The sequence below is a fragment of the Lithobates pipiens genome, unplaced genomic scaffold (genome assembly GCF_037356315.1).
Source record: "Lithobates pipiens isolate NorthernLeopardFrog02 unplaced genomic scaffold, aLitPip1_a1.2 Scaffold_8, whole genome shotgun sequence".
NCBI classification, from domain to species: domain Eukaryota; kingdom Metazoa; phylum Chordata; class Amphibia; order Anura; family Ranidae; genus Lithobates; species Lithobates pipiens.
Window position 1 is genome coordinate 366,014,507 of NW_027507903.1, and position 16,140 is coordinate 366,030,646.

General features: G+C 46.0%; 1 protein-coding gene across 2 annotated transcripts in view; it reads left to right on the forward strand.

Moving 5' to 3' along the window:
* DOCK2 (dedicator of cytokinesis 2) overlaps positions 1 to 16,140 on the forward strand; it is a 513,334-nt gene that overhangs the window by 362,559 nt on the left and 134,635 nt on the right. For both annotated transcript variants that reach the window (XM_077473501.1, XM_077473502.1), the window contains exons 42-43: positions 9,996 to 10,077; positions 10,617 to 10,701. In XM_077473501.1, the coding sequence (XP_077329627.1) occupies positions 9,996 to 10,077; positions 10,617 to 10,701 (167 nt within the window). The remainder of the gene's footprint in view (positions 1 to 9,995; positions 10,078 to 10,616; positions 10,702 to 16,140) is intronic.

The following is a 16,140-nucleotide window of genomic DNA, read 5'->3' on the forward strand; positions in this document are numbered from 1 at the left end:
CTACTGACTGGAATGGTACCAATTGATTGGAGAAAAGCCAGTGTAGCACCAATATTTATATTGTATTTTTATATTATAAAAAGGGCCCAAAATACATCTGTTGGAATTACAGACCAGTTAGCCTAACATCAATAGTATGCAACTATGCAAGCTCTTGGAGGGGATGATAAGGGACTATATACATGATTTTAATAATGAGAATGGTATCATTAGCAGTAATAAGCATGTATTCATGAAGAATCATTCTTGCTAAACCAATCTATTAACCTTCTATGAGGAGGTGAGCTGCAATCTAGATAAATGAAGGCCCGTAGATATGGATTTTGCAAAAGCATTTGACACAGTTCCCTATAAATGTTTACTGTACAAAATAAGGTCCATTGGCAAGGATCATAGGGTGAGTACATGGATTGAAAACTGGCTACAAGGGTGAGTTCGGAGGGTGGTGATAAATGAGGAGGACTCGGAATAGTCAGGGGTGGGTAGTGGGGCCCCCCAGGGTTCTGTGCTGGGACCAATCCTGTTTAATTTGTTCATACGCAACCTGGAGGATGGGGTAAACAGTTCAATCTCTGTATTTGCAGACAATACTAAGCTAAGCAGGGCAATAACTTCTCCGCAGGATATGGAAACCTTGCAAAAAGATGCAAACAAATTAATGGGGTGAGCAACTACATGGCAAATTAGGTTTAACCACTTTGAAGAGGAATATTGTTGTTATTAGCTAGCTGCCATTACCCCAGTATCCTCTTCTTCAGCGGGAGGTCTACTTCAAGATAAAAGTGGTCTCTGCAGCGGATTCGACACAAGATCACTGTTATTGGCTCCCCCTTCCACTGTGCTGCGGTGCCCTCCACTGCTTACTAGAGCCATTGGCAACGGCGGAGGCTATCGGATGCTGTCCCTTGTGTGACATGGAGACGAGTGAGGGGAAGATGGCCCCCACCCATCTCCATATCATTGCAGGGTGGAAGCGACGTGAAAAAGTCACCTAAGCCCATAATTCTTAAAGGGACATTTTTTTTATTGCATTTTAGTGTAAATATGAAATCTGAGGTCTTTTTGACCCCAGATCTCATATTTAAGAGGTCCTGTAATGCTTTTTTTTTTTTTAAGAACAGTGTAAAAAGACAAAAGAAAACGTTAAATAAATAAGAAAAATAAATACATTTTAAGCGCACCCCGTCCCGACGAGCTCATGCACAGAAGCAAAAGCATTTATGAGTAGCCCCCACCTATGAAATCGGTTTTCAAACCACACATGTGAGGTATTGCTGTGATCGGTAGAGTGAGAGCAATAATTCTAGCCCTAGACTTCTGCTGTAACTTAAAACATGCAACCTGTAGAATTTTGGACATTTTTAAGGGTAAATTTTGTCGTCATTCCACGAGTGGGCGCAATTTTGAAGAGTGAAAAGTTGGGTATCAATTTACTTGGCATAACATTCTCTTTCACGATATAAAAAAATTGAACTAACTTTACTATTGACTTATTTTTTAATTCAAAAAAGTGTATTTTTTCCAAAAAAAGTGCGCTTGTAAGACTGCTGCGTAAATACGGTGTGACAAAAAGTATTACAATGACCTCCATTTTATTCTCTAGGGTGTTAGAAAAAAATGTATAATGTTTGATGGTTCTAAGTAATTTTCTAGCAAAAAAAAAAATGTTTTAACTTGTAAACAACAAATCTAAGAAAGAGGCTGTAACAAAATGTAAAATAATGCATTTGGGTGGCAAAAATATGAATGCAATCTATACACTGGGGGGAGAAATTCTGGGGGAATCTAGAATGGAAAAGGACCTGGAGGTCCTAGTAGATGATAGGCTCAGAAATGGCATGCAATGCCGAACTGCTGCTAACAAAGGGAACAGAATATTGGCATGCATTAAAAAGGGGATCAACTCCAGAGTTAAAACGATAATTCGCCCATTCTACAAGTCTCTGGTCCGGCTGCACCTAGATTAGGCTGTCCAGCTCTGGACACCAATCCTCAGGAAGGATGTACTGGAAATTGAGTGAATACAAAGAAGGGCAACAAAGCTAATAAAGGGTCTGGAGGATGTTAGTTATGAGGAAAGGTTGTGAGTACTGAACTGAGAGGGGATAGAATTTCAATTCATAAATACCGTACTGGTGACCCCACAATAGGGATAAAACTTTTTAGCAGAAGGGAGTATAACCTCTAGAGATCTGCGCTATAGCCGAATGACGGATACAGCGCGGACCTGCTTTGCCGGGACGACGTCTATTGACGTTGTCCCGTGCACGAGTGGCCTGCGCACTCCCTGAGGGGCGCGCGTGGGGCGCTCTGTGATGGGAGAGTCTATGAGACTCGCCTGATCACGGATCCGAGCAAGGGGTCGATCCCGACCCCTTACCACGTGATCAGCTGTCAGTCAATGACAGCTGATCATGTGACAAAACAGAGCCGGTAATCGGCTATTTTTCCTCCTCGTGCTAACATAGTGAGGAGAAAAAAAAAGCCGATCACCGGCGGCCGTGATCGGGACATCAGTCCCGATCACGGCCAGATCATCAGAGCCCACCTGCCCCCTGCCAGTGCCACCTAAGTAGAGGACAAAGTGAAACATTAGTGCCACCCATTAGTGCCCACAGTGCCACCCATTAGTGCCCACAGTGCTACCTATCAGTGCCCACAGTGCCATATATCATTGCCCACAGTGCCACCTATCAGTGCCCACAATCTGCCGGAAAAACAGTGCTGCACCTCAGTGCCACATATCCGTGCCCATCAGTGTCATCTACCAGTGCCCATCAGTGCCCAGCAGTGCCGCCCATCAGTGCCCAGCAGTGCCACCTATCAGTGCCACCTATCAGTTCCTATCAGTCCCATCAGTCCCATCTATCAGTGCCTATCCATGCCACCCATCCGTGCCACTCATCCGTGCCACTCATCCGTGCCACCTTATCTGTGCCATCTTATCTGTGCCCATCTTTGCCCATCAGTGCCGCCTTATCTGTGCCCATCAGTACTGCCTTATCTGTGCCCATTGGTGCCACCTTATCTGTGCCTATTAGTGCCACCTTAACCGTGCCTCTGAGTGCCCAACAGTGCAGCCTATGAGTGCCCACCAGTGCCGCCTCATAAGCGCATTTCAGTGAAGGAGAAAAATGACCTGTTTGCAAAATTTTATAACAAACTATTAAACGTTTTTTGTCTTGGAACTCTGCCATGCAGGCTATTTTTGGCCAGTCTCTTTCTTATGGTGGAGTCATGAACACTGACCTGAACTGAGGCAAGTGAGGCCTACAGTTCTTTGGATGTTGTTGTGGGGTCTTTTGTATGCTTTTGGATGAGTCGTCGCTGTGCTCTTGGGGTAATTTTGGTTGGCTGCCCAATTCTGGGAAGGTTCACCACTGTTCCATGTGTTCGCCATTTGTGGATAATGGCTCTCACTGTAGTTTGTTGGAGTCCCAAAGCTTTAGAAATGGCGTTGTAACCTTTTCCAGACTGATAGATCTCAATTACATTCTTTCTTATTTGTTCCTGAATTTTTTTTGATCCTGGCATGATGTGTAGCTTTTGAGGATCATTTTGGTCTACTTCATTTTGTCAGTCAGGTCTTATTTAAGTAATTTCTTGATTATGAACAGGTGTGGCAGCAATCAGGCCTGGATGTGGCTAAAGAAATTGAACTGAGGTGTGGTAAACCAGGGTTAAGGCTTCTTTCACACTGGGGTGTTGGGGGCATCGGCGGTAAAGCGACGCTATTTTTACCAGCGCTTTACCGGCGATATTCCAAAAAAGGTTAAAACTGCCCACAAAGTGCACTTTGCCAATGGTTTGGTGGCGCTGCCCATTGCTTTCGGTTCGCAGGGGTGCTTTAGGAGCGGTGTGTACACTGCTCCTACAGCGCTGCAAAGATGCTGTTAGTGGCCGAAAAAGGGTTAAAACTGCCCACAAAGTGCACTTTGCCGGCGGTTTGGCGGCCCTGCCCATTGATTTAAGTGGGCAGGGGTGGTTTAGGAGCTGTGTATACAGCGGTGTGACACACATGCAAAACAATGAAAAATCAGGAAGGGGGCCAACACTTTTTCACACAACAAGGGTGACATAGATGCTAAATGTGAGAATGCCATAACAATAGAAAGAGCTGCGTTGCCAATGTTTTGGTTATATCACAAGAAAATGTAGCTGAAAATGTAGCTGAGGAGGAGCTATGCAAGATTGTGGAGGAGAGAAACCCAAAGAAAAGAAAGGGGAAGCAGGAAATGGTAGGCACCTGGGGCCTGAGGCAAAGCATTAACCTGGCAAAATACAAGTACAAATAGAAAGCAATGGTAGAAGCAAGGATTTAGGTTTGAAGTTCACCAAAAACAAGTGGTCACAGTAGAGGTAATGTAATATCAAATACACAAAAAATTAAATAGTTGAAGAGTATAATACAGAAAGAACTTTAGGCTGCACAATATGTATTGTTATTCACATATCATGAGGACAACATGGTTCATAAAAACACTATTTGTTATTGAAATGTATTAACAGAAGGGAAACAAAACTGAAGTATCAAAGACATTTCTTAAAGAAGTATTAAACTCAGCATTTTTAGCTTAACATATTGAGCATAAAATAGGATTTTTATAACAGCTTACCTGTAAAATTATTTTCTTTGAACTACATCACAGGACACAGAGCCATAATAGTTACTATGTGGGTTATATACCACCTTCAGGTGATGGACACTGGCACACCCTAAGACAGGAAGTCCACTCCCTATATAACCCCTCCCACTACTGGGAGTACCTCCGTTTTTGTAGAAAAGCAATACACGTGTATACCAGAAAGAAGGGAGACCTTCTGTGATGTACTTCAAAGAAAAGGATATTACAGGTAAGCTGTTATAAAAATCCTATTTTCTTATCATACATCACAGGACACAGAGCCATTGTAGTTACCATGTGGGATGTCCCATAGAAATGCCAACTGAAGGGAGGGAGACACAACAAAAGTAGGGCATCATGAGACCAGAGGACTTCTACTGCTGCCTGCAGCACACTGCGCCCAATCCTCATGACCTTTTACATCTACTTGATAGAATCTGGTAAATATATGGACTGAAGACCAAGTCGCGGCCTTGGTGATGCACTGCCCAGGAAGTACTAACAGCCCTGGTGGAGTCCGCTTTAATATGAAAAGGTGGAACTTTCCTCTTTAAACCATAAGCTTGAACAATCACTTGTCGAATTCATTTAGAAATAGTAGATTTTGTTGCTGCCTGTCCTCTTATAGGACCTTTAGGCAACAAAAACAACACATTCATTTTGAGCAGTCGCCTTCAAATAGATTTTGACTGCTCTCACCACATCAAGAGAATGTAGTGACTTTTCTTCTGCAGAACGGGGTTCTGGGAAAAATGACGGTAGAGCAATATCCTGGTTTAAATGAAAACCTGACGCTACCTTCAGTAGAAATTTAGGATGAGGACGCAATACAACCTTATACTTGTGAATAATTAAGTATGTCTCCCTCCAAGAAAGAGCAGCCAACTCTGATACCCATCATGCAGAAGAAATGGCTATCAGGAAAACTAGTTTCCTTGTCAAAAGGACCAAGGGAATATGTTGTATCAGCTCAAAAGGCTGTTTCTGTAATGCCGACAGGACTAAATTCAAGTCCCAAGTGTTCAGGGGTGACCTAACCAGAGGATTAAGCCGCATTACCCCCCAATAAAGCTATGAACCAAAGAGTGTGATGCAAGTGGTCACTGAAATAATACCGATAAGGCCGAAACCTGGCCCTGGATGTATTCAAGACCAGTTTTTTTTCTGATCCCATCTGTAGAAAGTCACAGATTCTACCTATGACATACTTCCTGGGGTGCCAACCCCTGGATTCACACCAGGAGACAAATGCCTTCCAGACTCTATAATATATGACTCTGGAGGCCGGGTTCCTTGCATTACCCAGAGTAGACACCACGGAATCTGACAGCCCACGCTTCTTCAGAATGTGGGTCTCAATAGCCAAACCATTAAATTAGGTGTTTCTAAAGTAGGATGCGAGAGAAGGTCTGGCCATGGCGGTAGGGTCCATGGGTCCCCTACTGCCATCTTTATGATCTCTGCATACCAAGATCTTCCCTTCCTGCTTGATCCCGCAAAGATGTAGTGGACACAGGCAGAATAGGAGGAAATGCATAAATCAGTGAGAACTGATTCCACTTTGTGGATCCTTTGTTATTGACACAAAGTTGTCTATTTCTTTGTCGAACCTGGATGCAAACAGATCTACGTCTGGGGTCCCCCATTTTTGACATATTAACAGGAAGATATCGGGGTGAAGGAACCATTCTCCCGGGAACAACTACTGGTAACTCAAGTAGTCCACCTACCAATTTTCTATTCCTAGAATGAAGACTGCCGATAGGCAAAGCACATTGTTTTCTGCCCAAGATAGGATATGATTCATCTCTCTCTGGGCCTCACAACTTCTTGTGCACCCTTGGTCATTGATATAGGCCATTGCTGGGGCATTGTCAGATTGAATCTTGGAAGGACAATTCCGTAACTGAACGTTCAGGCCCTCAGGACCAAGTGCTCTGCCTGAATTACTAGAATGTTAATGGACAAGGCCATTATCTGGGCCACTTCTCTTGGACAGTTGCCTCTTCCAGGACTGCTCCCCAAACCAAAAAAGGTTGGCATATGTTGTTACAACTTCTCAGGTAACTGAAGGAAGGATTTTTCCCTTTGCAGATTTGTGGTTATTAACCATAAACTGAGGCTCCCGTGCACCTTTGGTGTCAGACACATTCAAATCTAGAGCTTGAACCCTTTTGTTCCAAGCCGATAGGATACTGTTTTGCAGAAGTCTCTAATGAAACTGAGCAGAAGGAACGGCCTCAAATGAAGACACCATCTTTCCCAACAACCTCATGCAAAGCTAAATAGAAGAATTCATCTTGCTTTGACGACGTGAATCAGTTCCTTTATGACGTTGATCTTTGCCTGGGGCAAGAATACCCTTTTCTGGGTGTATAACTAGAGGTGCGCATCTTCACTGGCCTCACAATTCGATTTGATTATCATGTCAACGATTCGATTCGATTCTGCAATGCATCACGATGCATCACGATTACTGTGCGCGGTTTTCATAAAAAAAAAATTCAAGCAGTCAGGAGAATTTAATTTTTTTATTTTATATCTTCTTAAAAAAAAGACAACACTTCGTGCATGCAGCAAAGTCTAATCACAGCAGACAACTTAGAGGAGTTCCAGGCTCCTCCCCCCCCCAAAAAAAATATACTACAGGAGATGGTCAGAGACTGCAGACATGGTACAGGAGATGGTCAGAGACTGCAGACATGATACAGGAGATGTTCAGAGACTGCAGACATGATACAGGAGATGATCAGAGACTGCAGACATAGTACAGGAGATGATCAAAGACTGCAGACATAGTACAGGAGATGATCAGAGACTGCAGACATAGTACAGGAGATGATCAGAGACTGCAGACATAGTACAGGAGATGGTCAGAGACTGCAGACATAGTACAGGAGATGGTCAGAGACTGCAGACATAGTACAGGAGATGATCAGAGACTGCAGACATAGTATAGGAGATGATCAGAGACTGCAGACATAGTACAGGAGATGATCAGAGACTGAAGACATAGTACAGGAGATGATCAGAGACTGCAGACATAATACAGGAGGTGATCAGAGACTGCAGACATAATGCGCCAAGTAGCCAGCGCTAGGTCCTAATGCGCTGTTGCCATGGAGACAGAGACCAGTGCTATCAAATTTCGGTGCTGGGAAAGCAACCCTGGTCCACAGTTGGAGGGTTCCCCCATCCACCTGGAAAGTGTAGATGGGGGAATTGGATCATATTTTTTTTCCAGTGTAATGACAAAAAAAAGCGATTAATATATGGGGTGCATAAGTGGCTTAGTGGTAAGTGGATCTTGGGAGAACAGAGCAGGGGAGGGAGACAGATAGGGGAGAGAAAGGGACAGATCAGTTATCAATGTGTAATGAAAAATGCAGAGCTCACTGATTCAGGGAGGAGGCTGGAAGTTCACACAGCTTGGAATGTGTAGCTGCTGCTGTTCATATCTCCCGCGCACACCTCCCCTCTCTCCCCTCTCTCTCCTCTCTCCTCATCACAGCTGTACATCGGGATAGGAGAGTGGGCGGGCCAGGCAGACACAGGGAGAGAGAGGAGGAGGGGCAGCTGTATGCAGTACATTCATTGGTCCGTTGCTGGGAGGGGGGGGGTGAACTTCGCTGGGCTGTGTGTGAGACGAGTGTCAGAGACTCTCCACTCAGCTGCAGCCACCAGCCTCTAAATGTACACACTGATCATCCTGTCCTACGGACGGGAGAAATCGGTGTGTTTTTTTTCGCTGTCACAAGGATAATAGGAGGCTGGAAACACTGCATTGTCCCTCCCACAGTGCAAGATCAGACAGACCGCTACAGTGATCTGTGTCACAGCTCCGGGGGGCTCTGTGCCGCCGATGGGGAGATGAGAGGGGTGTCCACAGCTCCAAATCCCAAGGAGGGGGGAGAGCCTGGGTGGAGGCAGCATGCTGAAGCCAGATCATTGACGGGGAAAGGCTCAGCCAGCTGAGCGGTGGCTTGTCATGATTGGCAAAGACACTGCTGTGTGGGGAGGGGGGAGGAGCCAAAATTACGTCATACATAATCGATTCTCCTGGCTAACCGCATCGATGCCGAATTGGGAAGGGCAAAATGGCGATGCATCCATGCGGCAATCATTTTCAACACCCCTAGTATATATGATCATTTTTTATTAATTTTATAAACAAACTATACAAACAAACATACAGCCCATGTATATATTGAAATACACATCATATAAACAAAAACAAAAAAAAGGGAAAATGGGGGAAAACCCCCACCTCCCCAAACCATAATCCACTACTCCCTGATTACCTAACTGCTCCCGTCTCATCATTCAGTCCAAGATATCCAACCATCTCTTCCATATTTTTTCCAATTTCCTGGAGAATCTCTATGTAAAAAGATATATTTTCTTTAAATAGGGTTTCCCTTATTTGTATTTTCCAATCCGCTATTGTTGGAGGATATGGTGACACCCATTTTTGTGCTATCAGCTTACGTGCCTGAAATAAACTCATTATTAATGGTACAGTGAAGTCTCTCGGGATTCTGGACTCATCCTGGATACTCAAAAGACATCCACCTAGCTCCATTGGGAGCTTTGTCCCAAAAGGCCATTAAAAATAGATACAACCCCATGCCAATAGCGATGACGTTTGGGGCATCTCCATAGCATATGTATAAAATTAGCGGGGCTCCCTTTACATCTAGGGCATAGAGGTGTGTCTCTACGCTTCCATTTAAATATCTTCCCAGGTGTATAATAGGCCCTATGTAAGTTAAATAATTGAGTTAGGTTTTTGCGCAGGGGATAGAGAGAACATGGGTACTGCTGACAACGCACTGCCCATTCTTCATCTGATATTGACCCCAGATAGCGAGTCCATGGTGTCCCTGCTGGTATATCCACTGATGCTTGAAACTTATCATATAATATATCATATAATTGTGATAGTAGACCCTGTTTTGTTTTTCTTTTATCCAGCAATGCTATAACCACAGATTTATTACGTTTTAATTCATGAGTTACCCTGTGCTTTTATAGCATACCTAATCTGTAAAAATTGGAAAAATCTTTGATTTGGTATACTGTATTCATTTCTTAATTCTATAAAGGTTTTCATCAATTCTTCCTGAAATAATTCAGCCATATACCTCAGCCCGTTATGCTTCCATATGTCAAGCCCTTCCAGTTTCATTAGTTCTCCAATTCCAATAATTTAGGATGTTTTACATTTTCCCTTTCAGCTAATTTGCAGAAATCTTTTAGTTGAATATAGTATTATTAAAGCATTCCATAGCTGGCAACTGTACTGTTTGATATGGGACGTGATGTTGAATGTTTGACCTATCTTTGCACCTTAACAACTTGGTATTGCAGACATTCAGTGTTTCACAGTTCAACCTGTGCTTGAGGAGCAACCCCAGTTTAGAAACAAACCAGTACCTGACCAGATAATAAAGTAGGTATCACATACTATCTTACATTCATTAAGCTGTTGGATTACAGATGCCTACAAGCCAGTCTTTTCTGAAAGGTTCTTTTTCAGGTACTTTAAAACTTGGTAAATACTAGCAAAATTGCAATGCTTTCTGGATTGTTAGCAAATTGCTTTACATGCTTACTGTAGTTGCTGTTTAAAAGGAAACATCTATATCTAAAATTTGTTTTGTCACAATCAAGCAAAATACTACATTACTTACTAAGTTACTATATTACATTACGCAATACTACACTATAACCTTTTAGCATTTGTAGATCCTTACAAAAAAGAAACGGCCATTGTTATGAATTAGCTCTGTATATGTTGTAAGTGAAAATTCACAGTTTTGTTGCTAATAATGTCATCTAAAATGTAAATTCCACAAAATGAATTCAGTTATATTTCAGATGGCTCTGTGATAGAATTTCTAAGTGAACAATTAACTATAGTATGATCAGGGGCAAGAGATAAAGTTTACACCACTGTTTATTTACCTACAAAATCTGTATGTTTTACAGCTTTTATAAGTCAAATTACGTGCAGAGATTCCACTACTCAAGACCTGTTAGGAAGGGGTCCATTGATCCAGAGAATGAATTTGCTGTAAGTATATTAAACTGCCTGTTTTGCGGCGAAATAATAGAGCTCAACTCTTTGATGACATGTGGCCCAGGTGCTTTATTCACCTTTTGACTATTTTGTCAACCATTAGGTTGAGGTGATCCTGGTCTTGTTTCATATAAATTTTGAGTCATTGTGGTTATTTTGGTACTATGTCAGCACTCTAAATGACCTCATAAAGGGCCTACATGCTCAGAACTGACCATTTTACTAATAATATATTTGAATCATTTCTGAAGGTTTGGCCTCCTTTTTGCAACATGTCACTCATTTAGAATTTTTTATTTATGTTTAATTCTATTTTAACCGCTTCCGGACCACCCCACGCACATATACTGTGGCACATGATCTGACACACTTCCGGGTCTAGGGCATGCGCTTGTGCTGCCGTCGACCTGCTCCTTCTGTGATTAGAAACAGTGGGAGCTAATCTGCAAATCCTGCAAAAGCAACCGGGACCCACCGATCATTCTTGAGACAGGCAATCTTTCTATGTAAACAAGACAGACTGCCATTCTGTGAAAGGGGAATGTACTGATCCTGTGTTTCTGCTAAGCAGGAACACTGGTGTTTATCTTCCCCCAATCAAATACCTCCCCCACAGTTAGCAAGCACTAGTGATGGACGAACTTCCGACGGGACGTTTCGCGAACGCGAAACGCGAACGGACACAAACGTTCGCGAAAACGACCGTTCGCCGCGGGCTCCATTGACTTCAATGGGAGGCGAATTTCGCAAACCTTTAGGTCGAATTTGCGGCCACGGGGTAATTATTAGGGGGTAGCACGTAGTCCCACCACCTGGACAATAGCATAATACATGTATGAGGTGAATTTGGGATCGATAACTACAAGCATTTTTTTTTTATTTGGGAAATTGTTCTGACAATTCAGGACTATGGAGCTAATGAAGGCAATGGAGGAGAGGGAAGGTCAGGGACCAGGGTAGGCAAACAAGAGGGTGCAGGAGATACAGAGCACTGACAGCAGCACCGTAATACAGAGCACTGACATCAGCACCGTGACATACAGCGCTGACAGCAGCTCCGTGACATACAGCGCTGACAGCAGCTCCGTGACATACAGCGCTGACAGCAGCTCCGTGACATACAGCGCTGACAGCAGCTCCGTGACATACAGCGCTGACAGCAGCTCCGTGACATACAGCGCTGACAGCAGCACCGTGACATACAGCGCTGACAGCAGCTCCGTGACATACAGCGCTGACAGCAGCTCCGTGACATACAGCGCTGACAGCAGCTCCGTGACATACAGCACTGACAGCAGCTCCGTGACATACAGCGCTGACAGCAGCTCCGTGACATACAGCGCTGACAGCAGCACCGTGACATACAGCGCTGACAGCAGCTCCGTGACATACAGCGCTGACAGCAGCTCCGTGACATACAGCGCTGACAGCAGCTCCGTGACATACAGCGCTGACAGCAGCTCCGTGACATACAGCGCTGACAGCAGCTCCGTGACATACAGCGCTGACAGCAGCTCCGTGACATACAGCGCTGACAGCAGCTCCGTGACATACAGCGCTGACAGCAGCTCCGTGACATACAGCGCTGACAGCAGCTCCGTGACATACAGCGCTGACAGCAGCTCCGTGACATACAGCGCTGACAGCAGCTCCGTGACATACAGCGCTGACAGCAGCACCGTAAGCAGCCCCAGGAGGAAGTCAGCACAGCACAGGGATGGTGTGATCCCCTCATAATAAGAACCCCCAGGAGGAAGTCAGCACAGCACAGGGATGGTGGGAGCCCCTCATAATAAGAACACCCAGGAGGAAGTCAGCACAGCACAGGGATGGTGGGAACCCCTCATAATAAGCAGCCCCAGTAGAAATATGACACCGCTCAACCTCTTCAAAGAGGAGGGTAGGGGCATATAGTACGGTGTGCTTTTTTGGGTCAGGGAAGTGAGCCAAATGAATTAAGAAGGTCTGTGTGCTTGATTCCAAAAATTGTTTATAGACATATACATGGTCTACTGATCACATGTGTTGAATTCCTCCGAGATCCATGCCTCATTCATTTTTAGAAATGTGAGGTAGTTAACACTGTGGTGAGCTAGGCGAGTACGCTTATCGGTCACAATCCCCCCTGCTGCGCTGAACGTCCTTTCGGACAGGACACTGGATGAGGGGCAAGCCAACAGTTCGATTGCAAATTGGGCAAGCTCTGGCCAGAGGTCAAGCCTGCCCACCCAGTAGTCTAGGGGTTCATCACTCCTCAGAGCGTCCACATCGGCCGTTAACCCAATGTAGTCGGACACCTGACGGTCTAGGCGTTCCCTGATGCTGGATCCGGATGACACCTGTCGATGGGTCGGCTGAAAGAATGACCTCATATCCGAAGTCACCAACACATCTTCAAACCGGCCTCTTCTTGCAGGCGCTGTTGGATTGGTACCCGCAAATCCTTCTCTGGGAGTGGGAATTGCTCCTCTGCCAGCGCACGCAAAAGCAGAATGCAGCATTTCTCGAAGCAAGGCCTGGAAGTGCTGCATTCTGACAGCCCTCTGCGACGGCGGTAACATTTCCGCCATTTTGTGTTTGTACCGGGGGTCTAAGTACGTTGCCACCCAGTACTGGTCCTTGACCCTCATGCTTTTTATACGGGGGTCCCTATTAAAACACTGGAGCATGAAGGCCCCCATTTGCACTAAAGTGGAAGCGGTGTGGTGGCCTGGCTCCTGCTCATCATCCAGGATAATGTCGTCCTCTTCATTCTCCTCTCCCCATCCTCGCACAACAGGGATCCCAGAAAGGTTTAAAGCATGCTCTTCTTGCTCCTGCTCATCCGCCCCGGCACCATCCTCCTCTGACTCCTCATCAGACTCCTGTTGTTGACTTGTCTCAGATAGAGTAGCCCCCCCTGGGAATTCATCCAGCATTGCGACTTCCTCATCTTCCCGCTCCTGCTCCTCCACAGCCTGATCAATGACACGACGCAATGCACGCTCCAGAAAGAAGGCATAAGGTACCATGTCACTGATGGCGCCATGGCTGCGACTGACCAGTTTGGTGATCTCCTCAAATGGCCGCAGAAGTCTGCATGTGTCGCGCATGAGCAGCCACTGGCGCGGTGAAAAAAAACCCAGCTCCCCAGAACCGTTTCTTTCGCAGAGTTCATACAGGTAGACGTTAACTGCACGTTTCTGCTGGAGCAGCCTATCAAGCATATAGAAGGTTGAGTTCCATCGCGTCGGGCAATCGCAAATAAGACGTCTGACCGGCAGATGGTGTCGCCGCTGAATGTCAGCAAGGCGAGCCATGGCCGTGTAAGATCTTCTGAAATGGGCCGAGATTTTCCTTGCCTGCCGCAAGATGTCCTGGACCCCAGGGTATTTGACAAGGAATCGCTGCACGACCAAGTTTAAGACGTGTGCCATGCACGGCACGTGCGTGATTTTGCCCTGTTTCAATGCGCTAAGCAGATTGGCACCGTTGTCACACACCACTTTACCAACTGTCAAATTGAGCGGTGTTAGCCACTCATCTGCCTGTGAACGCAAAGCTGAAAGGAGTGCCGGGCCAGTGTGGCTCTTTGCTTCCAGGCACAACAGACGCAGCACGGCATGGCAACGTCTCACCTGGCATGTGGAATAGGTTCTGGGGAGCTTGGGCGGTGCAGTGGAAGAGACGCTAGCAGCGGAAAAGGAGGAGGCAGCTGAGGAGGAGAGGGAGGAGGATGGAGTAGGAGGAGGAGAAGAAGAGTCAGGCCTGCATGCAATCCGTGGCGGTAAAACCAAATCTACACGGGTGCCACGGGTTACATGCTTGACGGCCGTCAGAAGGTTCACCCAGTGGGCAGTAAAACTGATATACCTTCCCTGCCCGTGTTTGCTAGACCACGTGTCTGTGGTCAGATGTATCTTGGCACCGACACTGTGTGCCAGAGATACATTCACTTGCCGCTGAACATGGCCATATAGCTCTGGGATGCCCTTCTCTGAGAAATACTTCCTTCCTGGGACCTTCCATTGTGGTGTTCCAATGGCCACAAATTTGCGAAAGGCCTCCGAGTCCACCAGTTTATATGGCAGTAGTTGGCGGGCTATGAGTTCTGACAAGCCAGCCGCCAACCGTTGGGCAAGAGGGTTATCCGGCGTCATCATTTTTTTACGCTCAAACATTAGGCCCACGGAAGCCTGCCTTTTTGCAGAAAAATGTGAGCTTGGCGTGATGGAAGGTGGAGTGGAGGACAATTGTGAGGAGAGAGGAGAAGGAGAAGTAGAAGACGAGGCTGGACGGTGAGAGCCTGCAGTGTGGCTTTGTGTGTTCCGTTGCTCCCACTGGGCTCGGTGATGGCTGCTCATGTGCCTTCTTAAGGCGGTCGTCCCTAGGTGAGTATTGGGCTTACCGCGACTAACGCGTTGACTGCAAAGATTGCAGATGGCAACGCTATTGTCAGCAGCGGACACGTTAAAAAAAGCCCACACTGCGGAGCCATGTGCCGGTGTCCTGGGAGCGCCAGATGTGACCGTACATGGTCGATGACTCGCTCCTGATACATTTGCAGTCTGCTTTGTCCCTGCTGTGCAATGTAAGTCATTGCTGCTTCTCCTCCCTATCTGCTGGTCCATATCTCCCTCTGAACTCCCCTCCTCTTCCTCTCTTGTGGGCACCCACGTGACATCACTAGACACGTCATCATCAACGTCACCTTCCCCACCGCTATAAGTAGAGTAGGCAGCAACACCGGGGACCAACCTCCTCCTTGGGCTGATCTGGGTACTGGCGTCAGACTGCTGAGTAGCGCTTGTTGCTACCTCCTCTTCCTGATCCAATACCAAGAGTGGCTGCGCATCAGAAATGTCCTCTTGATATGGATCGGAAAATAATTCCAGTGACTCAAGCGGAAGGTATGTGGTGGTGGTGGTGGTGGTCGTGTTGTTGGTGGTAGTGTCTTTGGGGGTGCACATAGCAGAGAGTGAAGAAGAGGGTGCAGATCGAGAGGATGAGGAGGGTGCAGAAGAGTAAGGCTGAGCGAGCCACTCAACCAAGTCTGGTGCATCCTTTAAAGTAATTGAACGCACCTTCTGCAACTTCCCACTTTGGCTCAAGCCTGTTGCTCCTGCCCTACCCCTACCACCCCTGCGGAAGGGCCTGCCTCTTCCTCTGCATGTCATTTTTTAAATGACCCTGTGACAAAACTCTTAGTCCCTATACCGCTGAAGGACTGCTGCAGTATAGGTGAGCGGTCAGCAGTGGTGCACGTCAACCCTATCTATTGTGGACCTATAGCGGTCCTTACAGAACAGCAGACTGTACCGCACTCAAGCCTATGTACCGTAGCACCCTATACCAAGTTACCAGTCCTTATAAGAACTTTTGTGGACCAAGCAGGTTGTGTATTAGTGTTTAGCAGACTGTACGTCAGTCCCTATACCGCTGAAGGACTGCTGC